The 25,565-nt window shown below is 42.1% G+C and overlaps 1 protein-coding gene across 1 annotated transcript in view; it reads left to right on the top strand.

Moving 5' to 3' along the window:
- TRAPPC12 (trafficking protein particle complex subunit 12) overlaps nucleotides 1-25,565 on the top strand; it is a 132,430-nt gene that overhangs the window by 5,188 nt on the left and 101,677 nt on the right. Inside the window, exon 3 of the mRNA XM_073674208.1 lies at nucleotides 17,427-17,543. Within this exon, the coding sequence (XP_073530309.1) occupies nucleotides 17,427-17,543 (117 nt within the window). The remainder of the gene's footprint in view (nucleotides 1-17,426; nucleotides 17,544-25,565) is intronic.

Here is a 25,565-nt window from a genome sequence, read left to right as displayed (position 1 = left end):
AACCACAGATTGTATTGAAACTACAGCAAGTCACCCAGTAAGTGACACATCCATGGAATCAGTCTCTCTCGCTCCTTATTGTGCTGCTCTCATATTTAAATAGCAAAACCTTATTGACAGATTCCCTTTCAAGGGGGATCTGTCACATCTGTCACTAGATTTCACAGTTTAAACTGCATACTTTTTTTTTTTTTTTTTATCGGATCATTTGTATTAATAATATAGGATATATAACGATTGTTTTACAAATCATCTATAAAACAATAACTTGCATATATAGATCCGATTAAAAATATATATATTATATATCTATCACAGGCCTTCACAGTATCATTTTAACGTTTGATTATACTATCATCTTTTTATATGAACATCTTTGCTTTTTCTATTTTTTTTTATATGTAAAAAAAAAAAAAAAAAAAAAAAAAAAAGGAAACACCCAAATAGCAACCCTCCCTCTCAAACCATGCAAATAATCCAATGCACCAAAGAAATCCCAGATCTATTGACGCACAGGAGTTGTCTGAGATCGTTATGACCCCTGTCTTGCCGTTTTGTCCACTGCTAAGAAATAATGGAGCGTTTTAGCTTGGTACCATCAATTGCCATATGCTATCCCTCAACAGTGCTCCAGACAGAAGGCCAGGAACATTTAACCAAGATCAACACAATTTTTTTTTAAATTTCCCAATTGCTTTTCTCTTTCTGTAAACTGCCTTTCTTTACAACCATATGTTATTAATTTTATTAATTAATTATTAGTTCATTTACTGACGGAGGGTGGGCATCCAACCAATGTAGTGCGATGAGCTTACAGGCTTGGTACAGTATACGCGACACTCCGATAACCAGCGGGGATTGAAAATCCACTGACTCCCCCAGGTTTTCAATACACGTATCTTTAGGGTCTGCCTGAAGCTGTACTCCGAAAACCCTTTGTATTAGAGCCAGGGTATTCTTTCAGTATAAGCCCAGTTTTCTACATTCCCAGAACAGATGCATTAGATGGGCATCCTCCGCATCTGGGCGAACCCCGATCTTATAAAGGAAGCTTAGTGTTCTGTATAACCGCGAGAGTCTGCGACTCACAGGGGACAGGCTAGGAACCTGCTCCAGTATCGCTTTCCATTGTTCATCCGTGATCTGCCCCACTTCAATTTTACCCTCCAATTGTGGCCACTGAAACAAGACTGCAAAAGCTGTAGATAAATCCTAGATATTAGACCACACGTATATTTTGCAGCTGCCAATAACTAAAGGGTATAGCTTTTTTGAGTCTCAGGTACAGCACTACCAAACTGAGTCTGTAACGCATGTCTCAATTGTAAATATTGGAAGAAGGGTACATGAGAGAGCGCAGACTTCTGTTGGCGTTTGTTGAAACTTTTGAGTGTTCCACTATCTAGTATATTATCCACCATCTGTAGTCCTCTGTTCCCATCCCCCGAACCCTTTTAATTTACAAAACTTTGCAAATTTATGATCATGCCACAGTGGAGTAAATCTGGAGAGCCCAGTAATTCCCAACAACCTTATACGTTAGTGCCAGAGTTGGTCCATCCCCATCCAGGCAACCCGCACCCTCCTCCACTATATAAATAGGTGAGGAGCATTTCTTATGTTGCAGAACAAGACTACCAACCTTACCCATACCTTACCTTGTCTCCCAACCATGGAAATGCTGCATGTGTGAAGCCACAAAGTAGATCCACAGATCTGATATTGCCAGTCCACCTCCCATTTTCCCTTCTGGAGAGTTATCAACTTAATCCTTGATCAACTTAATCCTTGATCAACTTAATCCTTGATCAACTTAATCCTTGATCAACTTAATCCTTGATCAACTTAATCCTTGATCTACTTGTACTCCAAATTTATTCTCTAAACATTGTCTGCACCTTACAGAATATAGGAGGTGGAATCCAACATGGGGAATTGTGCCACACATAGAGTAAGGCCATGTGCCCACGTAGCGTTTTTACGGCCGCGTAAATGCTTGTAAAGCGTCTGCCATGCAAAGCAATCTGAATTCGTATGTGCTGTGCACATGATGCGCTAATTAGCGCGCCGAATTCGCATTGCGTTGCAAAACGCAGCATGACCATTTCTACCGCGACTACTCTGCAAATTCGCGGCCATTGAGGAACATTCAAACGCAGCAAACCCGCAGGTATATGTGGATTTGATGCTTTTCAATGGCCACGAATTTGCAGCGTAATCGCGGTGCATGTGGTACCCAGGCTGAAGAGGAGACTACAACTCCTCTTCATCCCGGCTACCATGCGGTGAAAAAAATAAAGTTAAAAATAAAGCCTGTATATTCACCTCTCCAGCGGCCCCCAGTCTGCTCCCGGCGGCGTCCTCTCTCCTTTGCGTCCCGCGGTGTAATTGCAGGACTTGCGGTGGCGTCATTTAGTCAAGCTGATGGTCACGCGACCGCTGACCTGTCACATGACTAAATGACGTAATGGAAGGACCTTTTAGACCATCGTGAGCCGCCCAACACACCGGACGCATCGCTGAGGAGACGGGGGGCCATCGGAAGGTAAGTATAATCTTTTTTTTTTATTTTAAATTCTTTTTTTTAACAGGTACCATGGTACCAGAGTGTGGATGAGAGTCTCCTCTTCTCCAGACCCCGGTACCATCCGCACATTGAATCACTTAATATCCGCATGTAGTCATGCGGATATTAAGCGATTCAATGGAAGTCAAATGCGGCGACTACGCTGCGTGTCCGCAAAATTAATGGACATGCTGCGTATTTTTCCCAATGATAATCCGCAGCGGAAATTTCCGCAGCATGTACACAGCACATGCGGATTATCATTAGGGACCATGGGGCAAGTATTACCAAGCGTTTTTTAAGCGTTTCCTCAGCGAAAACGCTTGAAAAACGCATAGTGAGCACCCAGCCTAAGGATAGGAACTAACATCCCAATCTTTTGGGATCTGACCACCGGGGACCCCCACCGATCCTGATATCTGACCACCGGGGACCCCCACCGATCTTGATAAAGGCACTCTGAAGAGTCCTGTGTGAACGGAGCAGAGGTCAGTCGGGCATCCGACCACATCATTCATTCTCAGTGGGAGTACCGGAGATATCTCAGCACTGCACTCAGCTGGGTTTCCGCCACTCCCATAACAATGAATGGAGCATGCTTGTGCGTGACTGACCTCCGCTCCGTTCACACAGGACTCCTGAGAGTTCGGGATCGTTGGTGGTCCCAATGGTCGGACCGCCAACGATTGTGAGGTTATCCCTTATTTCAGGGATAGTGGAAAACGTCCAAACTTTATACAACCCCTTTAAACTGTAAAATGTGCTAATGCCAAAATTACTCACACACAATTAACCTAACACTTAATTTGTGCATCAAATGCAGAATGTAAAAAAAAAAAAAAAACGATGGCGGACAATCGCTGTCTTAATCTGAGTTAATAAAAGTTAATTGTCTACCCCAAAATGCCACCTCCAAATACAACTCATCTCGCCAAGTCAAATCCCTCCATACTGCCGTTTTCCCACCAGTTGTAGTGTTAATGCACCATTCATTTTACGCACAATATAATGTACTGGAAAAAGGGGGGAAAATTCCATGAGGCATGAAATGGTTAAAACAACATTCAGAACTTTGTAAAAAAAAAAAAAGTTTTGTGTTGCCAATTTGTACTTTTTCATAAGTTTTTCATCAATGGACCTGTGTGGCACCCTGAAGTGATGTCTTTCATTGATACTATGCTGGGATACTTAACACTAGGACTACTGGACTCGTGACCTCGCCTAGAACTACTGAAAGGAGTCATTTTGACTCCTTGCTTGTTTTCGTTTATTTTTAGAGTTTCATTTGTGGTTATTTATTAATAATTATATTTTTTGTAATGTATTATTATTGTGAGATCCAACAGTAATGCTTTTGATTGTTTTTTTTCTGCTTTTCTTATTTTTCTACAGAAAATAACAATAATTATAATAGACGTTTTTCAAACATTTTTTTTTTATTCAAGTGCACACATATAAACAACAACTGAAGAACAAAAAGCAGAGAAAATGTAGGTGGAGGAGCATAAAAATGAAAATATGGCGCAGAATTCACCTTCTAAACATTTGGTGTTTTGCATTTTAGGCATTGCCTTTGATTTATGGCAGTACATTGCCCACACAAAGACTTACCACAAGTCTTACAATTTCCGACAGATCTATTTTTCTTGCACTTTTCTTTGATCTGGCAAAATTTTGTTTGAACCATCACTTCTGAGCATGTAGAAACTTGGGACGTGGAACCCTTTTCCCTATCTGTGACATAAGGACCACTCAACTTTCTCACAAGCGTTTGCAAAAATGCCTTGCGTGACATTTTTTGGTGGGTAATCTCCTTGAATATTATCCATGCATTTATACCCGCAAAGTCTAAGGCATTTTCAAATGCATGAACAGGCCATCTCCTTGTGCATGTTCGTGTGGTATATTTTCGTGCCATCTGATCCACTACATCTACTCCATATTTTGTTTCATTGGAAAACTTTACCGTTTCTGGAGTTTTTTTAGCGGAATCAGACGCAACAACAACATCTGGATGGACGGAACTCAAAATGACAACATTTTTGTTGGGCTTTCCTTGATATACTGTAAGTGTAAAATTGTCTTCATTTCTAAACACTTTAGTGTTGTACAATTCCTCTTTCATGGATTTTATTTCTTTAGGCACTTCTCGCCTTATCTTGTTCAGTGTTCCCACGATGGTTGTTCCTTTGCTTTTTAGCTGTTTAGCTAATTTTACTGAAGTAAAATAATTATCGGTTGTAACATTGCGACCTTTTTTCAAAAACGGGTCCAATAACTTCATTACCACATGGTCAGCTAAACGGTCCTCAGCACGGCGTGTGTCATCTTTGCCTAGATAAGGGAAGCCATTTGCCAGATATTTGCTCCTCTTATCAACAGCTAGCCAATATTTGTGGCCATATTTATCTGGTTTGGAAGGCATGTACTGCGTGAATGGACACCTAGTTTTGCTTGGGAAAAGTTGCTCATCCACCATTATGTATGGGCCAGGTTTGTAACACGCAATACAATTTTCAATAAACCTGTCCCACACAGTAGAAAATAGAGCAAACTTGTCCGTTTGCAGTCTCTCCGATCGAGTAGATTTCTCATCAAATCTGAGAAACCTCATAATTTCAACAAAGCGGTCCCTAGACATTGTCGCTTTGCAAAACGGTATTCCCCAGTCATTACACCAAATACTGCTAATCGAGTGACGGTTCGTGCCAGATATTCCACGAGCATAGAATATCGCAGTGAATGCATCTAGCTCCTCATCAGATAGAGTTTGTTCAGCATTACACAGTAATACAAGCAGGTAAAACACAAGGAAAATGTGAAAAGTTGACATGTAAATTGAACTACATCTATATGAACATCAGGGTAAATAAGACAGAGTGAAAAAATTATGCACAAAACTTTATAGCAACATTTAGTGACAAAAGGACCTCAAAATATAGTAGGGAGTCAAAATGACTCCCTTCAGTAGTTCTTGGTAAATTTTGAAAAAAACGAGCAAATTTTTCACCAAAATTATTTATTCTCACAAAATCTTTTTTCACATCATATTTGAGGAAAAGTCACCGAGTTTCAAGCCGGAATTCTGAAAAATGTAGTCACAGAAGAGAAATAAAAAACGAAAGGAGTCAAAATGACTCCATCAGTAGTTTTAGTGTTAAGACATTTTGATAACATTTTAATGCTATATTTTTTTTTCTTTTTCAGGTTTACTGTACTGTTTAAATACTTTTATATTTTGATAAAAAAAAAAGACTTTTACAGACAGATCGAGACCATATATGTTTTATTTTATTTTTTTTTTCATTTTTGAACTGAGAAAATGAGGGGGAGATTAAACATTTGTATATAGGTTTATTTTTGTAATTTTTTTAAATAGATTTTTATCTTTTATTTTTCCACCCTAGAGGTCTTGAAACTGTGTTCTGTCGATCACTTGTTGTATTTCCTACAAAGCTACAGTATTGCGGTATATAAGAATATTATCGACTCTGCTTCTCAGGAGCTCCAGGACGGTGGCAAATCGCTTTTCTTGTTTATTCCTTGGCATTTTTTGCTCCAAATACTTCCAAATCGCACACGTGGTTCATGAATTTTGTGGCTCTTTTGCAAAATGGGGCAAGAAAAAAAATTTGCCAATATATTTGGCAGACATAAAATCACTCCAGGGGGGATTCGGAAAAACACCTGCGACTAATTTTGCAATTTTTCAAAAAGCTGAAAATGATGAATCAAGCAAAACATCTGGAAACCTTAAACCCCCATCCACAATGACGAGCATAAAAACAAACAGGTAAACGCATATAAAATAGACTTTCAAGACGCAATTGGAAAGATGAGTGGGTGCAAATATTAAAACGGGTGCAAAACCTCAAAAAAAGGCAGACATGCAATACTCGGTCCTGGTTTTTTTTTTTTTTTTTTGATCCGTGCCTCGCTTTTATTATTTATGGGCTTCTCTGCTTGGGTCCCGCGGCCCGTAATCCCACTCACTGGTTATTCGCAGTGTTGACGGCCGTTTCCTGCAGCATTATCCTATTGTGTGGGGAACAATCATGCCCTGTGCACATTTAATAATGTCACTTAAGTTGTAATTACGCAGTAATTCCCATATCTCGCAGGACGGCTGCTATATTGCTCGGGTTATTTCCAGCCTCGAGAGGGAAAGTCTGAATGAGTATATGTTTGTACAGGAATCGATTTGTCTCCCACTGTCCCACATTGTTATACCCCACACCTCCTGCGCTATCATTCTACTGTACTGAGCGGGAAGTTCTGCAGACACGGCCCCAATATAGAGCCAGACATCAACACCGGAGCTAGTCACCGAACCTCGTCACCGAACCCCAATACATTGACTCTCCGGGAAATGGCTCCAAACATATCCGATTTATTAGCTCATTTAAGGCTAAAAAAAATAATGAGCCTTTCTCACAAATAATGGTGAAAAGTCTCCCCGTATACAATAGGCTGATAATGTCAACTATTTTTGGAAATAGTTTTTGGATTCTATATATGTATAGATTTCTCTGTTTGTCTCTCCCTTTGCGTCTGCCTGCCTCTTCCATTAATCCCTTTACCCCCGAGGGTAGTTTGCACGTTAATGGCCAATTTTTTACAATTCTGACCACTGTCACTTTATGAGGTAATTACTCTGGAACGCTGCAACGGATCCCGCTGATTCTGAGACTGTTTTTCCATAACATATTGTACTTCATGATAGTGGTAAAATTTCCTCAATATCACTTGCGTTTATTTGTGAAAAAATCGGAAATTTGGCGAAAAATTTTAAACATTTCGCAATTTTCAAAATTTTAATTTTTAAGCCCTTAAATCAGAGAGATATGTTACACAAAATTAGTTTAATAAATAACATTTCCCACATGTCTACTTTACGTCAGCACAATTTTGGAACCAACATTTTTTTTTTATTAGGAAGCTAGAAGGGTTAAAAGTTGACCAGCGATTTCTCATTTTTACAACAAAACTTACAAAACCATTTTTTTAGAGAACCCATCACATTTGACGTGACTTTGAGGGCCTTTATGACAGAAAATACCCAAAAGTGACACCATTCTAAAAACTGCACCCCTCAAGGTGCTCAAAACCACATTCAAGAACTTTATTAACCCTTCAGGTGCTTCACAGGAATTTTTGGAATGTGGAAGAAAAAAATGAGCATTTAACTTTTTTCACAAAAATGTTACTTTAGACCCAATTTTTTTTATTTTCGCAGGGGTAACAGGAAAAAATGGACACCAAAATTTGTTGTGCAATTTCCCCTGAGCACGAAGATACCCCATATGTGAGGGAAAACCACTGTTTGGGCGCACGGCAGGGTTCGGAAGGGAAGGAGCGCCATTTGCTTCAATGATTAGCAGATGCCATGTTGAGTTTGGAGACCCCTGAGGTGCCTTAACAGTGGAAACCCCCCACAAGTGACACCAGTTTGGAAACTAGACCCCTCAGGGAACTTATCTAGATGTGTGGTGAATACCTTGAACCCCCAGGTGCTTCACAGAAGTTTATATCATTGAGCCGTAAAAATAAAATTTTCACATTTTTCCCACAAAAATGTTTATCAGCCCCAAATTTTGCATTTTCATAAGGGTAATTGGAGAAATTGCGCCATACCCTTTGTTGTGCCATTTCTCCTGAGTACGCCGATACCCCATATGTGGGGAAAATGCAGTGTTTGGGCGCACGGCAGAGTGGAATCGAGAACGGACGCCGTGTCGCGTTTGGAGAGCCCCTGATGTGCCTAAATAGTGGAAACCCCCCACAAGTGACCCCATTTTGGAAACTACACCCCTCAAGGATTTTATGAAGGGGTATAGTGAACATTTTTGAACCCAGAGGTACGACACAGAATTTGATAACATTAGGTCATCATATTTAATAAGTTGTCATTAGTCTTGAGCGCAAGTGCTCGCTAATTGAGTTTGCATCGGGTACTCTGGTATGCACACAGAGTCCCCGCCTCGCTTGTTTCACGGTTATTAGACACTCAAAAAAAAATGTGGGGATCGCTCGTGCATGGGCAGGCAATCCCCGCGAGGTTTTTTTGGCTGCGAAGCTTATGGGGCGGAGACTCGAGCATGTCACTTGAGCACCCGCGATACTCAGTGCATACTCGAGCACCCGATGCAAACTCAAGTAGCGAAGACTTGCACTCAACACTAGTCGCCACATCGTCTTTTTTTTTTTTTTTTTTACTTTTGAAAAATCCCTAGAGATTATTTTTTACGCCGTTCCTCATGCGGTATCAGTGATTAGACGACATTATTCTTCGGGTCGGTGCGAATACAGCGATACCAGATTCATTTCGGGTTTTTATGATTGACAGCTGTCACACTGAAAGACGCATTTTTTTGCAAAGACTAGTTTTTGCATCGCCATATGTTGAGAGCTATAATTTTTCCATATTTTGTCCGACAGAGTCATGTGATGGCTTGTTTTTTTGCGGGACAAGTTGACGTTGTTATTGGTGCCATTTTCAGGCATGTGACATTTTTTGATCACTTTCTATTCCGATTTTTGGGAGGCAGAATAAACAAAAACCAACAATTCAGGAATTGTGTTTTTTTTTTTTTTTTTTTTTTTTATGGTGTTCTGCGTGTGGTAAAATTGATAAGGCAGCTTTATTCTTCGGGTCAGTACGTTTACAGCGGTACCACATTTATATCGTTTTTTTTGTTTTGGCTCTTTTACACAATAAACTATTTTATAGAAAAAAGAATTTTTGCATCGCTTTATTCTGAGAGCTATAACTTTTTTATTTTTCGGCTGATGGAGCTGTATGGCGGCTTGTTTTTTGCGAGACAAGATGAGGTTTTCAGCGGTACCATTTTTATTTACATTTGTTTTTTTGATCGCGTTTTATTCCAATTTTTTGTTTGGCAGCATGATGATAAAGCATCGTTTTTTGCTTCGTTTTTTTTTTTTACCGTGTTCACTGAAGGGGTTAACTAGTGGAACAGTTTTATAGGTCAGGTGATTCAGGACGCAGCAATACCAAATATGTGTACTTTTATTATATATATATTTTTTTTTATTTCATAATAATTTTTATTGATGGGTATATTATATTTTTATTTTTTGGGGATTATTTTTTTTTCATTTACTTATTTTTTTTTTTTTTTAGCACTTTGACTTTCTGACCTTTTACTTACTTTTACACTATGTTCCACTATGGGACTTTCACTCTTTGCAGCCTGATTGGCTGTATAGCATAGAGAGCAGCAGCTCACTCCTTGTGTGAATTACTTTGGATCTTTGCAGAGAGCGACATGTTAAGCATGTCATGGTGAGGAGACTTTTAACCACTTCGCACCAGAGCCTGTTTTTGCCTTCGTGACCGGGCCAATTTTTTCAATTCTGACCACTGTCACTTTATGAAGCAATTACTCTGGAACGCTTCAACGGATCCCCCTGATTCTGAGATTGTTTTTTCGTGACATATTGTACTTCATGATAGTGGTAAAATTTCTTTGATATCACATGCGTTTATTTGTGAAAAAATCGGAAATTTGGCGAAAATTTTGAAAATTTTGCAATTTTCAAACTTTGAATTTTTAAGCCCTTAAATCAGAGAAATATGTCACACAAAATACTTAATAAATAACATTTCCCACATGTCTACTTTACATCAGCACAATTTTGGAACCAAAATTTTTTTTTGTTAGGGAGCTATAAGGGTTAAAAGTTGACCAGCGATTTCTCATTTTTCCAACAAAATTTACAAAAACATTTTTTTAGGGACCACATCATATTTGAAGTCACTTTGAGGGGTCTTTATGACAGAAAATACCCAAAAGTGACACCGTTCTAAAAACTGCACCCCTCAAGGTGCTCAAAACCACATTCAAGAACTTTATTAACCCTTCAGGTGCTTCACAGAAATTTTTGGAATGTGGAAGAAAAAAATGAACATTTAACTTTTTTCACAAAAATGTTACTTTAGACCCAATTTTTTTTATTTTCACAGGGGTAACAGGAAAAAATGGACCCCAAAATTTTTTGTGCAATTTCTCTTGAGCGTGCTGATACCCCATATGTGAGGGAAAACCACTGTTTGGGCGCACGGCAGGGCTCGGAAAGGAAGGAGCGCCATTAGACTTTTTGAATGTAAAATTTGTCTGAATAATTAGCAGACACCATGTTGCGTTTGGAGAGCTCCTGATGTGACTAAACAGTGGAAACCCCCCACAAGTGACACCATTTTGGAAACTAGACCCCTTAGGGAACATATCTAGATGTGTGGTGAGCACCTTGAACCCCAAGGTGCTTCACAGAAGTTTATAATATTGAGCTGTAAAAATAAAATTTTCACATTTTTCCCACAAAAACGTTTTTCATCCCTTAATTTTCCATTATCATAATGGTAATAGGATATATTGCACCATTAAATTTGTTGTGCAATTTCTCCTGAACACGCCGATACCCCATATGTGGGGGAAAACCACTGTTTGGGCGCACGGCAGGGTTTGGAAGGGAAGGAGCGCCATTTGACTTTCTGAATGTAAAATTTGTCTGAATAATTAGCAGACGCCATGTTGCGTTTGGAGAGCCCCTGATGTTCCTAAACAGTGGAAACCCCCCACAAGTGACACTATTTTGGAAACTAGACCCCTTAGGGAACTTATCTAGATGTGTGGTGAGCATCTTGAACCCCAACGTGCTTCACAGAAGTTTATAATAATCAGCTGTAAAAATAAAATTTTCACATTTTTCCCGCAAAAACGTTTTTCATCCCTTAATTTTGCATTATCATAAGGGTAATAGGATAAATTGCACCATGAAATTTGTTGTGCAATTTCTCCTGAACACGCCGATACCCCATATGTGGAGGCAAACCACTGTTTGGGTGCACGGCAGGGCTCGGAAGGAAAGGAGCGCCATTTGACTTTTTGAATGCAAAATTTGTTTGAATAATTAGCGGATGCCATGTTGCATTTGGGGAGCCCCTGATGTGCCTAAACAGTGGAAACCCCCCACAAGTGACACCATTTTGGAAACTAGACCCCTTAGGGAACTTATCTAGATGTGTGGTGAGCACCTTGAACCCCAAGGTGCTTCACAGAAGTTTATAATAATCAGCTGTAAAAATAAAATTTTCACATTTTTCCCGCAAAAACGTTTTTCATCCCTTAATTTTGCATTATCATAAGGGTAATAGGATAAATTGCACCATGAAATTTGTTGTGCAATTTCTCCTGAACACGCCGATACCCCATATGTGGGGGAAAACCACTGCTTTGGTGTACGGCAGGGTTCGGAAGAGAAAGGAGCGCTATGTTGGCTGGGATAGGCAGCAGACACCATGTCACATTTGAAGAGTCGCTGACATGCAGAAACAGCAGAAACCCCCACAAGTGACCCCATTTTGTAAACTACACCTCTCAAGGAATTCATCTAGGGAAGTAGTGAGTATTTTTTAATTTTTAAATTTATACCATTGGGCAGTGAAAAAAGCATAATTATATTTTTACCACAAAAAAATGTTTTACCCTCAGATTTTACATTTTCACACAGGGCAATGGGTAAAAATGGTGCCGAGATGTGTCACACAATTTCTTCTAAAAGTGCCAATACCCCATATGTGGCTGTATCGTACCGCTCAGCCATACGGCGAGATCTGGGGGGGACGGAGTGCTATTTGACAATTGGAGAACAAATTATTGTAGAATAGGCATTTGGATTTGGGAGCACAAAATTTTTTGAATTTCTTTTGGGGGGCAAGGGCCATTTCGCTTTTCCAGAGCCTTTCTGCTACCAGTAACTTGGAAGTCCCTTATATTTTTAACAGATGATGGACCTGAGTGGGGACTAGCTTTTTTTGAGGACTGAGTTGAAGCTTTTATTGGGAACATTTTACGTAACATTTATCCGGCGCTCTAGGCTGAGCACTTACATCGGGGTTTCCATCTAAATTTCCAAGTGATGTAATTCAGATGAAACCCCTGCGGGATCCATTCACTGTAATGAGGCAGCAGAGTTACTCTGGACTCCGTCTGGCCTCTGTTTAGCGGTGTCCTTTTTTTCAGAAGTGCACAAAACTGTGGCCAACCGCACTTTTATGCACGCCTAAAACAAATGACACCGTGGGATCACAGGCCAGACGGCATCCACAGTGGCCTATATCTGCCTCATTACAGGGAATCTTCCGTCATGGGTTCCGGCTGAATCACATATTTCAGAGATTTACATGGAAACTCTGGCGTAAGTGCTCAGCGCAGAGCGCAGGATAAATGTGTGCCGAGCCATACTGCGATCTTTGGGAGACATAATAAACAAATCAGTAGCAGGTGAAGAATTGGTTTTATTTATTTTTTTACGCCGTTCCTAGTGTGATATAACTGATTAGATTACTTTATTCTTCGGGTCGGTGCGATTACAGAGATACCAGATTTATATCGGGTTTTTATGACTGACAGCTGTCACACACTAAGAGACGCTTTTTTTTTGCAAAATCTAGTTTTTGCATCGCCATATTTTGAGAGCTATAATTTTTCCATATTTCGGCCGACAGAGTCATGTGATGGCTTGTTTTTTGCGGAACGAGTTGACATTTTTATTGGTACCATTTGTGGGTACGTGACATTTTTTGATCGCTTTCTATTCCGTTTTTTTGGGAGGTAAAATTAACAAAAACCAACAATTCAGGAATTGTTTTTTGAGGTTTTTTTTTATGCCGTTCTGCGTGTGGTAAAAGTGATCAGGCAGCGTTATTCTTCGGGTCAGTACATTTACAGCGATACTACACTTACTGTATATTTTTTTATGTTTTGGCGCTTTTACACAATAAAACAATTTTAAAGAAAAAATATTTTATTTGCATTGCTTTATTCTGAGAGGTATAACTTTTTTATTTTTTGGCTGATGGAGCTGTATAGTGGCTTGATTTTTGCAGAACAAGATGACGTTTTCAGCGGTACCATTTCTATTTCCATTTTGCTTTTTGATCGCATTCTTTTCCACTTTTTGTTTGGCGATATGAGGAAAAAGCATAGTTTTTTGCTCCGTTTTTTATTTATTTTTATTACGGTGTACACATAAGGAGTTAATTAGTGTGACAGTTTTATAGCTCGGGTTGTTTCGAACGCGGCAATACCAAATATGTGTACTTTTTTTATTTTTGCATAACTATATGGATTTATCGGTTTAATATTTTATTTATTTATTTTTATTTATTTTGTATTTTTTTTTTTAACAGTTTCAAAACATTTTTTTTTTACTTTTTTTACATTTTTACTTAGTCCCTGTATGGGACATTAATTTTTATTTTTCTGATCCCTGATCTCATGTAATGTAATAGACATATATTACATTACATGAGATCTTCACTGACTCTTTCAGTCAGTTTCCTGTCTGGCATCAGCTACATACAGGCTGAAGTCAGACAGGAAGGACACCATATATGGCAGAGCTGGAGGCGGTCATGTGACCTCCAGCTGCCATAGCAACGCCAGGTCCTGAAAGCAATCAAGGGGTCGTCAGAGAGGTAAGTGGACGACCCCCTCTCCTCCTGCTGTCTCCTATATGCCGCGATCACTATAGATCACAGCATATAGAAGACAGCAAAGGGTTAACATCACTGGGACCTGATCTAATCAGGTCCCGATGATGTTCCCTGTCAGAGCTAACGCTCTGCACCGCTCTCACAGCGCTTGCAGGACCCAGGGGGTCCTGAGCACTGCGAGACCACCCACCGTTTTTAAACGTCCGCTCTGCACAGAGCCCAGGCAGCGCGGACGTTTATCTACAGTGGGCGGTCAGGAAGCTTTTAAGCCGCAATGCTCCTCTGGGAAATATGCAAATTGTCTCTTCAGAGAGGAAGAGGACTAGAACTCTAGTGCCACCTACAGGAAGTAGCAATTCTAAAAGTCTATAGTGACCCTTTAACTAGTCTTATCACATAACTTAGGATATAAGCCAGAAACTCAATTTGCAGACACTGTGTTTCGGGGTACTGCCCCTCATCAGTGCAAATTGTGAGTTCTGGTTTGGCTGGGTGAGAGGCGTCAGACCGGTATCTAGGGGGTAACATTTTTCCTAGCGGACAGCGACATGTTAACACATGTTGCACTGACGAAGGGAATTACCCCGAAACACAGTGTCTCAAAATTGAGTTTCTGGTTCTGGCTTATACCCTAAGGCTAAGTGCCCACGATACAGAAATACTGCCGATTTTTTTCCGCTTCTCCCTGGCATGAAAAACGCATTTGGATTTTACATACCTTTTTCCTGCCAGATAGAAGCGTTTGACAAGTGTTTTTGAAAGCATTTCCGCATGCGGGTTATCAAGTGCTTTTCCAATTGATTTTAGCATCACTTGGAAAGTGCTTGACAACTTGGTCACACTATATAAATCCATGCAACCGGCATGGATTTATATAGTGTGACCAAGTAATAGTTAAAAAAAGAATAAAAATGGTAAAAAATAAAGATTATACTCGTCTTCCAATGGCCCCCGGTGTTTACTCCGCCGCGTCCGGTCTCCTCGTGTGTCAAGGTGGTCTAAAAGGACCTGCAGTGACGTTGTTTAGTCATGTGACAGGGCATGCGACCGCTGACGTCAGCGGTCCCGTGACATGTCACATGACTAAATGACGTCACCGCAGGTCGTTTTAGACCACCCTGACACACGAGGAGACCGGACGCGGCGGCGAACACACCGGGGGCATTGGAAGGTAAGTAGAATCTTTATTTTTTATTTTAAATTCTTTTTTTAACAGGTTCTATGGTGCCCGAGTCTGGAGGAGAGTCTCCTCTTCTCCAGACCTAGGTATCATCCGCACATAGAATCGCATAATATCCGTGTGTGCACATGTGCTCTTGTGGATATTATGCTGTTCAATGCGAGTCAATGGCGGCGTTTACACTGCGTGTCCGCAAAATTAATGGACATGCTGCATATTTTTCCGCAATGATAATCCGCAGCGGAAATTTCCGCAGCATGGGCACAGCACATGCCGATTATCATTGGGGACCATGGGGCACGTATTACCAAACGTTTTTTTAAGCATTTTCGCTGCGGAAATTCTGCGTCAAAAACGCTTGAAAAACACACAGTGGGCAAGAAGCCTTAGTTATGTGATAAGGCTCGTTAAAGGGTCCACTATTGACTTTTAGGATTGCTACTTCCTGTAGGTGGCACTAGAGTTCTTGTCCTCTTCCTCTCTGAAGAGACAATTTGGATCTTTGGTAAGGTGACAGATGATGGGTGACACGCCTAATGACTGTACTGCGGTGGCCCTCAGACTGTAATGCTCCGCTGGTGACCTGCATGTCCACAAGCTACTGCACAAGGCTGCTGTATACAGTGCAAGGCCTTGTCTAGGGTAAAGGGGTTTACCACTTTTGGGAAAGTGGACTCCAGATGCTGTAATACCCGAAGTGCTAAAAGAACAATCAGAGCAGGAACCCTCCCTGAGCCCAGTACCGGTTCGCTGCTGCTGGGCAGTTTTCAGTGTTTTAGCCACAGCGGTGACATCGTTTCGATGGCGCGGGTCTCCGCTGTAGCAGATCTCTGAGCTCAACAACTGTGCTGAGGGTGATGGAGCCGCTGAGCTTGATGATGGGCTGCAGCGGTGATGCACTCTGTTAATGTGACACAACCACTAAAGCCAAATTACTGAGGCCTGAGCAGCGGCATGAAGCCTTGATCCAGACCCAGTGGGGGCGAATGCCTGCTCTGTTTATTGTTTTTGTGCAGCACGGTGGCTTAGTGGTTAGCATGGTGACTCAGTGGTTAGCACTGTTGCTTTGCAGAGCTGGGATCCTGGGTTCAAAGCCCACCAAGGACAACATCTGCAAGAAGTTTATATGTTCTCCCCGTGTTTGTGTGGGTTTCCTCTGGGTTCTCCGGTTTCCTCCCACACTCTAAAGACATACTGATAGGGAATCTAGATTATGAGCCCCAATGGGGACAGTGCCGATATGGTCTGTGAAGCACTGTGGAATTAATGGCACTATACAAGTGAGTAAAATCAATTAAATACATTTTACTGCATTCCTCAAAGTGGGAAAACCCTTTTTAATAATTGTTCTGTAGTGTTCCTGTACATTGCTCGTTTTACCCTATGGCAGAGAGGACTATGCTCTCCAGCTTTGGGGCAGGAAATGGCACTTCTGTCTGCTAGTACGGTGGCATGGATTGTAGGGTCAGCATAGTATAGGGACAGGCTGCCTCTCTTGTTAGCAAACACGGCACAAAAAGATATTGTACCATTTGGCTAATAGAAACGATGAAAGGATGCAAAGCTTGAGTCCTGTGTATTCATGAGGGAAGCCATCGCCTGCCCTCCCTCCTCCCTGTGATTGACGGCTGCTGTGTATGGGTGTGCACACATCAGACAGCCATCGATTATTGCCCTGGGGGTCCGGGGGAGTGTTGTCCCTATAGATACACCGGCCTTTGTGTCCAGTGTATTCTTTCAGTATTCTTCTAGTACCCATGCTTCCCTTGCAGTCCATTGATGGATCCGCTTGTTTTGTACATACAGCCACATATAGAAATTTTCCAATGTAGCTCAATGTGAACTCATTTTCTCATAGGGCTTTTTCCCCGGGTCTGTTGCTATTGGTTCATTAATGACCAGGAGGTTGGTGGCAGTCTGGTCTCCCGGCCTCCTGTCCCATTCTGCAAGGTATTGGATTACATCAGCCAGTATTGGATTACATCAGCCCATCTCTGCCCTCGTTCTATCGTCAGTAATTCTCGGTGGCCTCTTGGCATTTTGCCTTGGCTGCTGTCTATAAAGTAAGACGGGGGAATCTTCAGCTGCTCCCATAACAAGCCATCAGTTAGGATTGGTTTTATGTTGTGTGGATACTGAACATGTTTCTCCTGTTTCAGGGTGATGCGGTCCGGGAGCTTATGCTGCGCTTCTTGGGTGAACAAGCTGCCATGAAAAGACAGGTCCTCACCGCCAATTCTGTAGAACAGACCTTCCTGGGGCTCAAACAGCTTCTTGTAAGTATGCAGCTTGTTAGGCTTGATGACTTAGGAGACAACAGGCCGTTTGAACTCATTGACGTACTATTAAGCCCCCGTCTCACATAGTGAGATCGCTAGCGAGATCGCTGCTGTGTCACGGTTTTGGTGACGCAACAGCGACCTCACCAGCGATGTCGCTATGTGTGACACTTTGCAACGATCAGGCCCCTGCTGTGAGGTCGCTGATCGCTGCAAAGTGTCCTGGACCATTTTTTGGTCGTTGCCCTCCCGCTGGTCAGCACACATCGCTGTGTGTGACCAGCGGGAGCAGGGATCAGGCTGGTAACCATGATAAACATCGGGTTACTATGGGCACACGCGCTCCTAGTAACCCGTTGTTTATCATGGTTACGAGCCTGCTAAAGTGAGCGGTAACCTCCCACTCACTGGAGCAGAGTCGTAACCATGATAAACAACGGGTTACTAGAAGCGCGTGTGCCCATAGTAACCCGATGTTTACCATAGTTACCAGCCTGCTTCTGCTTCAGCAGGCTCGTAACCAGGAGCAGGACATCGTGGAAAGATTCTTTCCACAATGTCGCTGCTCCCCTGATCGTTGGTGAGCCTGCCTGTTTGACAGCTCACCAGCGACCACATAGTGACGCAGCAACGATCCCTGACAGGTCGTATCGTTGTCGGGATTGTTGCAGCGTCGCTAAGTGTGACGGGGCCTTTACGTCCTGATGGGGCATCCTTAGCGTTACAGACATGGTACAGGGACATGAGTTGTGCCAGACTTATCACAGCAGGTTAACCCTGCAGATGCCACTGATGCCATTGCAACTACGCATTTAAGGAGTTTGACAAATGGCCTCCTCTCCGTCAGTCTATGGCAGTGTTTTATCGAAGCGATTAAATGCCTATGACTGTATGTGGGATTAATAAGGCTATGTTCACACATTGTGGGTTTTTTTCAGCTTTTTTTACGCAAATTTTCAGCTGCGTTTTACAGTACCAGCAAAGTCTGAGATTCCAGAAATCTCATGAACACAGAGTTTCAGAGTTTTTTTCTGCATTTTTCACCCATTGAAAGTAATGGGTGGTGGGGGGGGGGAGCAAAATCAGAATGAAATTATTATTTTTTCTTTTTTCACTGAACTTTATGTACATGCATAAAGAGACAAAAAGGACAGTGGAAAAAATGTGCAAAAAAAAAAAAAGCAAGAAGAATTCTGATCAAACCCCCTGGCAAGAGATCAGGTTTTGCTGCAGAGAAAAAAAACGTTGAAAAAACGCAATGTGTGAACATAGCCTAAATGTTGTTAAAAAAAAAAAAAAAATCTTTTAAGTGTTAAAAGAAATAAAACATTTTTTTTGCTGTAAAAATATATATTAGAGAAAAAAAGACAAACAAATAAGACACATTTGTCATTCCCACATCCATAATGTCCCAGAATTGCTGCTTTTGTTATTTTGACCTTAAGGCTGCGTGCACACGATGCGTTTTTCATGCGTTTATGCTGCGGAATTTCCGCAGCGGAAACGCATCAAAAACGCATGGTAATCCGCACCCCATGGTCCCCAATGGCATTCCGCAATGTCAATGCACATGCCGCGGATTTTTCCGCAGCTTTTCTGCAGCGCAAATAAATCCGCAGCATGTTCATTAATTTTGCGGAAGCGCAGCGGAAGCGCCGCCATTGACTTGCATTGAGACGCATAATATCCGTGTCTGTACATTTGTACACGCGGATAATATGCGTCTCTATGTGCGGATGGTACCCAGTTCTGGAGGAGAGAAGACTCTCATCCAGACCTGGGTACCATTGTACCTATGAAAAAAATAATAAAATAATAAATAAATATTATATTCACCTGTCCGGCGGCCCCTGCAGCGCTTCTCCTTCCAGGACCTGAGATGACGTCGCGGTCATGTGACCGCAGGCTGTCTGGCGAGATGCCGGCAACCCGGAAGAAGCCAGGAAGGAGCGCGACAGCACACGCGGCGAGGGATCGGGGGTAAGTATAGCTTTATTTTTACGGTCACACTATATAAATCCATGCTGTTTGCATGGATTTATATAGTGTGACCTAGTTGTCAAGCACTTTCCAAGTGATGCTATCGCCTGGAAAGTGCTTGTCAGTCCACATGCGAAAACACATGCTTTAACGTATGTGGGTACGCATGTGAATCCGCATGTATTCTGCAGGAAAAACGCATGTACAATCTTGCATGCGTTTTTTCGGCCAGGGAGATGCAGAAATGCTCAGGAAAAAAGCATTTCTGCATCTTGGGCACATAGCCTAAGACTATCATTTAATTTTTTATTTTTTTTTAATGTATCCCAGAATTACACACTACAGCTCCTCCTGCAAAAAACAAGCCCTCATATACAGTGATATATACTGTATTTTTCGGACTATAAGACGCACCGGACCATAAGATGCACCCCAAATTTTGGGGTGGAAAATAAGAAAAAAAAATTTTTTTCCTAAGATGGGGTCCGTTTTATCGTCTGATTAGGTATCTTACCTGGGGGGTGGTGGAGCAGGAGTCAGGGTCCTTCAGGAAACCAGCCCTTCGGAAGTGGAGGAATGCTGCGGACCCTGGATACATGAAGCCGGTGCACCAGCAGCTGTGAGTTGCGGTGATGGTGGAGCAGGATCGCAGGTCCCTCCGTTCCCTGCCTCAGGAACCCGGCGGTAGCAGAAGAGGTGAGATGCTGGGGCCTGTGGACTTGCTGGGGCCTGTGGACTTGCTGGGGCCTGTGGACTTGCTGGGGCCTGTGCACCTGCCTGGGGCATGCGCCGGCTCAGGCGGCCATTTTCCCCTGTAAGCCGCACACGCTGCTCTGTCGCGCCGCCGGACACCACTCACAGCCCGGCACCCCCATTTTCCTTCCAAATTTTGGGGGAAAAAAGTGCGTCTTATGGTTCGAAAAATACGGTAATCTTTTTTTTTTTTTTTTAGAATAATCAGACTGTAAAGGTGATATCTTCGTTATCGTATAACGGTAGTGTTAAATATACTGCAAAAGAAAATCTCTTTTGCAGTTTTACCTGCATAAATGAAATAAAAAAATCATCAAAAAGATGCTTATACCCCAAAAATAGCACCAGTGAAAACTACAGGTTATTCCTTGGAAAAATGCCCTAATATGGCTTTACCAATGCCTGAAAGTGTTGAATCAGGTCTGTCACTATATTTTACAATATTCACTGCATTCAATTTTCTAAAGATCTTAGACCTGATGAGGCTGGTGTACTTTAGTTTGAAAATCCTTGTCTACATGACTGTATATTCCTGATATTAAAATGCCCTAAAACATTTAGAGCCCATGAGTTCAAGTGTAATCACCCTGCCCAGCCAGCCTGACTTGCAGCTGCAGCTTGTACTGAGCAATGTGACATTTCATGAGCAGGGAGGAGGGACACTGAGGAGCTGTCAGTCAGGCCATGTGGATGGGGATCGAGTTTTAAAAGAGCCTATTGTGAGGCTAGTCACTACTCACGGACAAGCCATGAGGTAGTAGGGTAGTCAAAAGTTCCGGGGTCAAATACGAAGAGAGCATGTAGTGAACTAAAGGAAAAAGACTAAGGCGAAGTCAGGTCACTGTTTCGAGGCCAGAATACCAGGAAGACAGCGGATCACAGCAAAGTGGCTAGGCAAATGGATGGTCAGAACAAGGTCAGGCTGCAAAAGATCAACAAACAGTGCACAGGAATACAAGGCAAACCACTGCGCAAATGCTACATCTGGCCGAGATCTGGGACTGACAGCAAAGTAGCTGGACAATCACCTAGAACAGGAAACACCTAAAGGAAGCTCAGCGCCTCCCAGTCTCAGATTAGATGACTGAGCTGTCAATCAAAATACTCACCGTTCAGCACGCCCCTGCACTAGATTGGACAACTGAGCTATCAGTCACCACGTTCAAGACACACTGAGCGGAGGAATCGTGACACCGCTCACTTACAACAAGTATGTAATTTTTTTCCCTGGTGTAAATGCCTCTACTCTTCGTAATCTGCCATTATTTTGTTTCTGTGCCTCTCCACTACTGAGAGATGGTGTCTTCTTCCATGTATATAAATCTAGTCTATTTAGCCAACGGGGCGTGATCATTAACTCTTCTCTGTGGGAATCTTCTTGAGGACGACGCACAGTTGGCTAACAAGACTAGATTTATACATAGAGAAGAGGGGGCCATACCTCAGGAACGGAGAGGAGCAGGAACAAAAGAATCACCCCAGATTCAGGAGAACCGCGGCATTTACTCCAGGGAATAAAATTACTTTTATTGCACGTGATGGGTCCTCTATAAGCTTTCAAAAAGGATTATACAGCCAATCCATACTCTAGGCTCAGTACATCATCAGGTGTAAGAGATCTACCGTGTTTAATAATCTATACAGTTTGTATTGCAGAACCTGGTGACAGATCCCCTTTAACACGAGGTATTCTGTACATGCTGTATTCACATGAAGGTAGTATAGTGACTTGTGTTTTTGCTTTTCTTAAGAAAAGTGTTCTTGGATCCTTATAATGTAAGGCTATGTGCCCACGATGCAGAAATGAAGTAGTAATTTTCCGGAGCATTTCTGCATGTCCTTGGCAGAAAAAGACGCATGCGGATTTTACACGCGTTTTTACTTTCGGATTTGCTATGCGTTTTTCCAATGCATTGTATAGGTAAATCCGCATACGGAAACGCCCAAGAAATGGTCATGCTGCGTTTTTTTCCGCACCTAAAATCTGCGCAGAAAAAATCCTGACCATGTGCACAGAACTTGCAAAATGTCATAGGAAGTCATGGGATAAGATGTGCAATGCGTTTCTGCTGCATTTCCGCACGGAAAAAGCGCACAAAAAAACGTACCAAATCTGCATCGTGTGCACATAGCCTTACTCCCACCTTCTTGCAAACCTCAGATCAGATGTAGGTTTGGGTGTCTGGGTCCTGGTACTAGTAGGCGCTTTCTCAGTCCCCAATGGGGACCAACCATCAAGAGAGAATGAATGTCTTTGGTTTTTTTAATCTCAGTTGACACCAACTAGTGTTTGGCTTAGACTGTGTAAACATCCGCAGATTGCTCATCCAGCCTGAGCCCTGTGATAAACTGGGCAGATTTCAGCACTAGATAATCTAAATTCACACGGGTTCTTTTATTTACACACACAAGAACTGTGGTGGGGTGCGCATGCTGCGTCCATAGATAGATATAGATATATATAGCAAGTTAAAAAAATCATAAAAGTTTATCCATGATTATATTTAAAAATGTTGTACCAAACAACCCATATTTGCATGAACACTGCAGTATAAGGTATTGATTGCATACATTTACAGTTAGTAAAATAAGTATTGAACATGTCACCAATGAAGGCCTATAAATAGGTGTCTCGTTACCAAGGTGCAATACAAGAAACATCTCATGATGGTTAAAACCAGTGAGCTGTCTCAAGATCTTCCCAGCCTTATTGTTGCAAAGCAAACTAATGTCATTGGTTATAGAAGACTTTCTAAACTACTGAAGGCTTCAGTGAGCACTGTTGGGGCCATAATCCGGAAATGGAAAGAACATAATTTCACCATAAACTGGCCACGACCACAATTTCAGACACAGAAGTGAAAAGAATTATCAAGAGTTGTCCAAGGAGCAGCCATGGAGAGCTACAGAAAGAGCTGGAATTGGCAGGTACAATGGTTTCAAAGAAAACTATAAGTAATGCACTCAACCTCCATGTCCTGTGTACACACTCACCACGCAAGACTCCAGTGCTGAACAAAAAGAATGTTCAAATACGTTTAAAGTTTGCACAACAATATTTAGACAAGTCTGTGAAATACTGGGAGACTGTAGTCTGGTCAGATGAAACCGAAATTGAACTCTTTGGATGCCATAATACATACCATGTTTGGAGGCTAAAAGGCACTGCATATCACCCCAAAAACACCATACCAACAGTGAGGAGGTGGGAACATCATGGTGTGGGGATGGTTTTCAGCATTCGACACTGGCATGCTTCATATAATTGAAGGAAGGATGAATGGCCAAATGTACTGAGACATTCTTGATAAAAATCTGCTGCCATCTACCAGTATGATTAAGATGAAACGAGGGTGGACATTTCAGCAAAACAATGATCAACAACACAGCCAAGGAAACTCTCGATTGGTTTCATAGAAAGGAAATTAAGCTGCTAGAATGGCCGAGCCAATCACCGGACCTGAATCCAATAGAAAATGTATGGAAGGAACTAAAGCTCAGAGTTCATAAAAGGAGCCCACGGGACCTTCAGGATTTGAAGAGTGTTTGTGTGGAAGAATGGGCCAAAAATCACACCTGAGCAATGCATGCGACTAGTTTCTCCGTACTGGAGGCGTCTTGAAGTTGTCATCACCAACAAAGGCTTTCATACAGAGTATTAATTACATTTCAGTAAGTGTGTTCAATACTTTTTCCTTGTGTTATTTCTCATTATTGCATATAACTTAATTTATGGACATCTGTGGTTTGGTTTGTTGGTCTACGTGGACTGGATGGGTTTTTAGAATTTCATATTAATCGCACCTTTACAAATATATTTACCGTATTTTTCGGATTATATGATACACTTGTTTCCTCCAATGGAAAGTGGGGGGTGCATCTTATAGTCCGGATGTACTTTATGGTTGTGGATGGGAGGTGGGGTGGCGACAGCGACGGAGGAACAGGTCACAGGAGGTAGGAGCCAGCTGCGGCTAAAACTTTGCCCGCTGTTAAAGAAAATGAATATTCACTGCTCTCCACTCCCATGGGTGTGGAGAGCAGTGAATATTCATTTTCTTAAACAGCAGGCGCACATGATCGCCCAGCCGCTGCAGAAAGCCGGCAGCTGCGGCTAACACTGTGTCCGCTATTAAAGGGAATCTGTCACCCCCCTGGGTGATATCAGACCTCTACTATGGCCATACAGGTTATAGAAATGTACAGTAAATATATGCATACCTGTATGGCCCATAGTAGAGGTTTGATTGTAGCGGAAAGCACTTAAATCAATTCTATTTTGTACAGGCCTATGTTCTTCTTATTCCTATACGCCTATATGCTTAATTATCATATCCCCCCCCCTCCCCTGCACGTCACAGGGCCCTGTGACGTGCACTGTGCTTCCTGACTTCTCGGGCATGCGCAAAGCGCCGCTCACGTACAACGCTCTTTGCTTCATCTTGGCCCCGTCTCTCTGTGCTCTGCGCCGCAGGTTTCTATTGCGCAGGCGCCGGGAAGTGACAGTGACTCCCCGGCGTCTGCTCAATAGAAACCTGCGACGCAGTGCACAGGCGGACGGGGATTTGGGGGAATAATAAGCACATAGGCGGGGATTACTTGGCGTCATTCGGATGCCAAGCCTGTACAAAATAGAATTGATTAAAGCCCTTTTCTCTGCAATCAAACCTCTACTATGGGCCATACAGGTAAGTATAGATTTACATTTCTATAACCTGTATGCCCATAGTAGAGGTCTGATAACTCCAAAGTGGTGACAGATTCCCTTTAAAGGAAATGAACATTCACTGCTCTCCACTATTAGTCCCAACGTGGAGAGCAGTGAATATTCCGACAGCTCACCTCAAAGTGTGAGGGTGCATGGAAGTGACATCATGTGCTGCTTACACGCTGAGATCAGCTTCTGGCATTAGGACAGGATACAGCGCTGGAGCAGAGGGAAGAAAGGTGAGTAGAATCTCCCCCAAATTTTTGAATGGCCTTTTCATAACAATTCTTTCAAGGCTGCTGTTATCCCGGTTGCTTGTGCACCTTTTTCTCCCACACTTTTTCCTTCCACTCAACTTTCTATTAATATGCTTGGATACAGCACTCTGTGAACAGCCAGCTTCTTTAGCAATGACCTCTTGTAGCTTACTCTCCTTGTGGAGTGTGTCAATGACTGCCTTCTGGACATCTGTCAAGTCACAATATGACTGAAAGAACACCACAGCAACCAAATATAGTACATTGGTAAATTATATTATATTTATAAATATATGTGTTGCTGCTCAAAAGAGAGGACTG

The sequence above is a fragment of the Phyllobates terribilis genome, unplaced genomic scaffold, assembly GCF_046119375.1.
Source record: "Phyllobates terribilis strain yellow unplaced genomic scaffold, ASM4611937v1 Scaffold_3__8_contigs__length_932513732, whole genome shotgun sequence".
NCBI classification, from domain to species: domain Eukaryota; kingdom Metazoa; phylum Chordata; class Amphibia; order Anura; family Dendrobatidae; genus Phyllobates; species Phyllobates terribilis.
The sequence above is the reverse complement of the archived record's forward strand: the minus strand, read 5'-3'. Positions and strand labels throughout refer to the sequence as shown.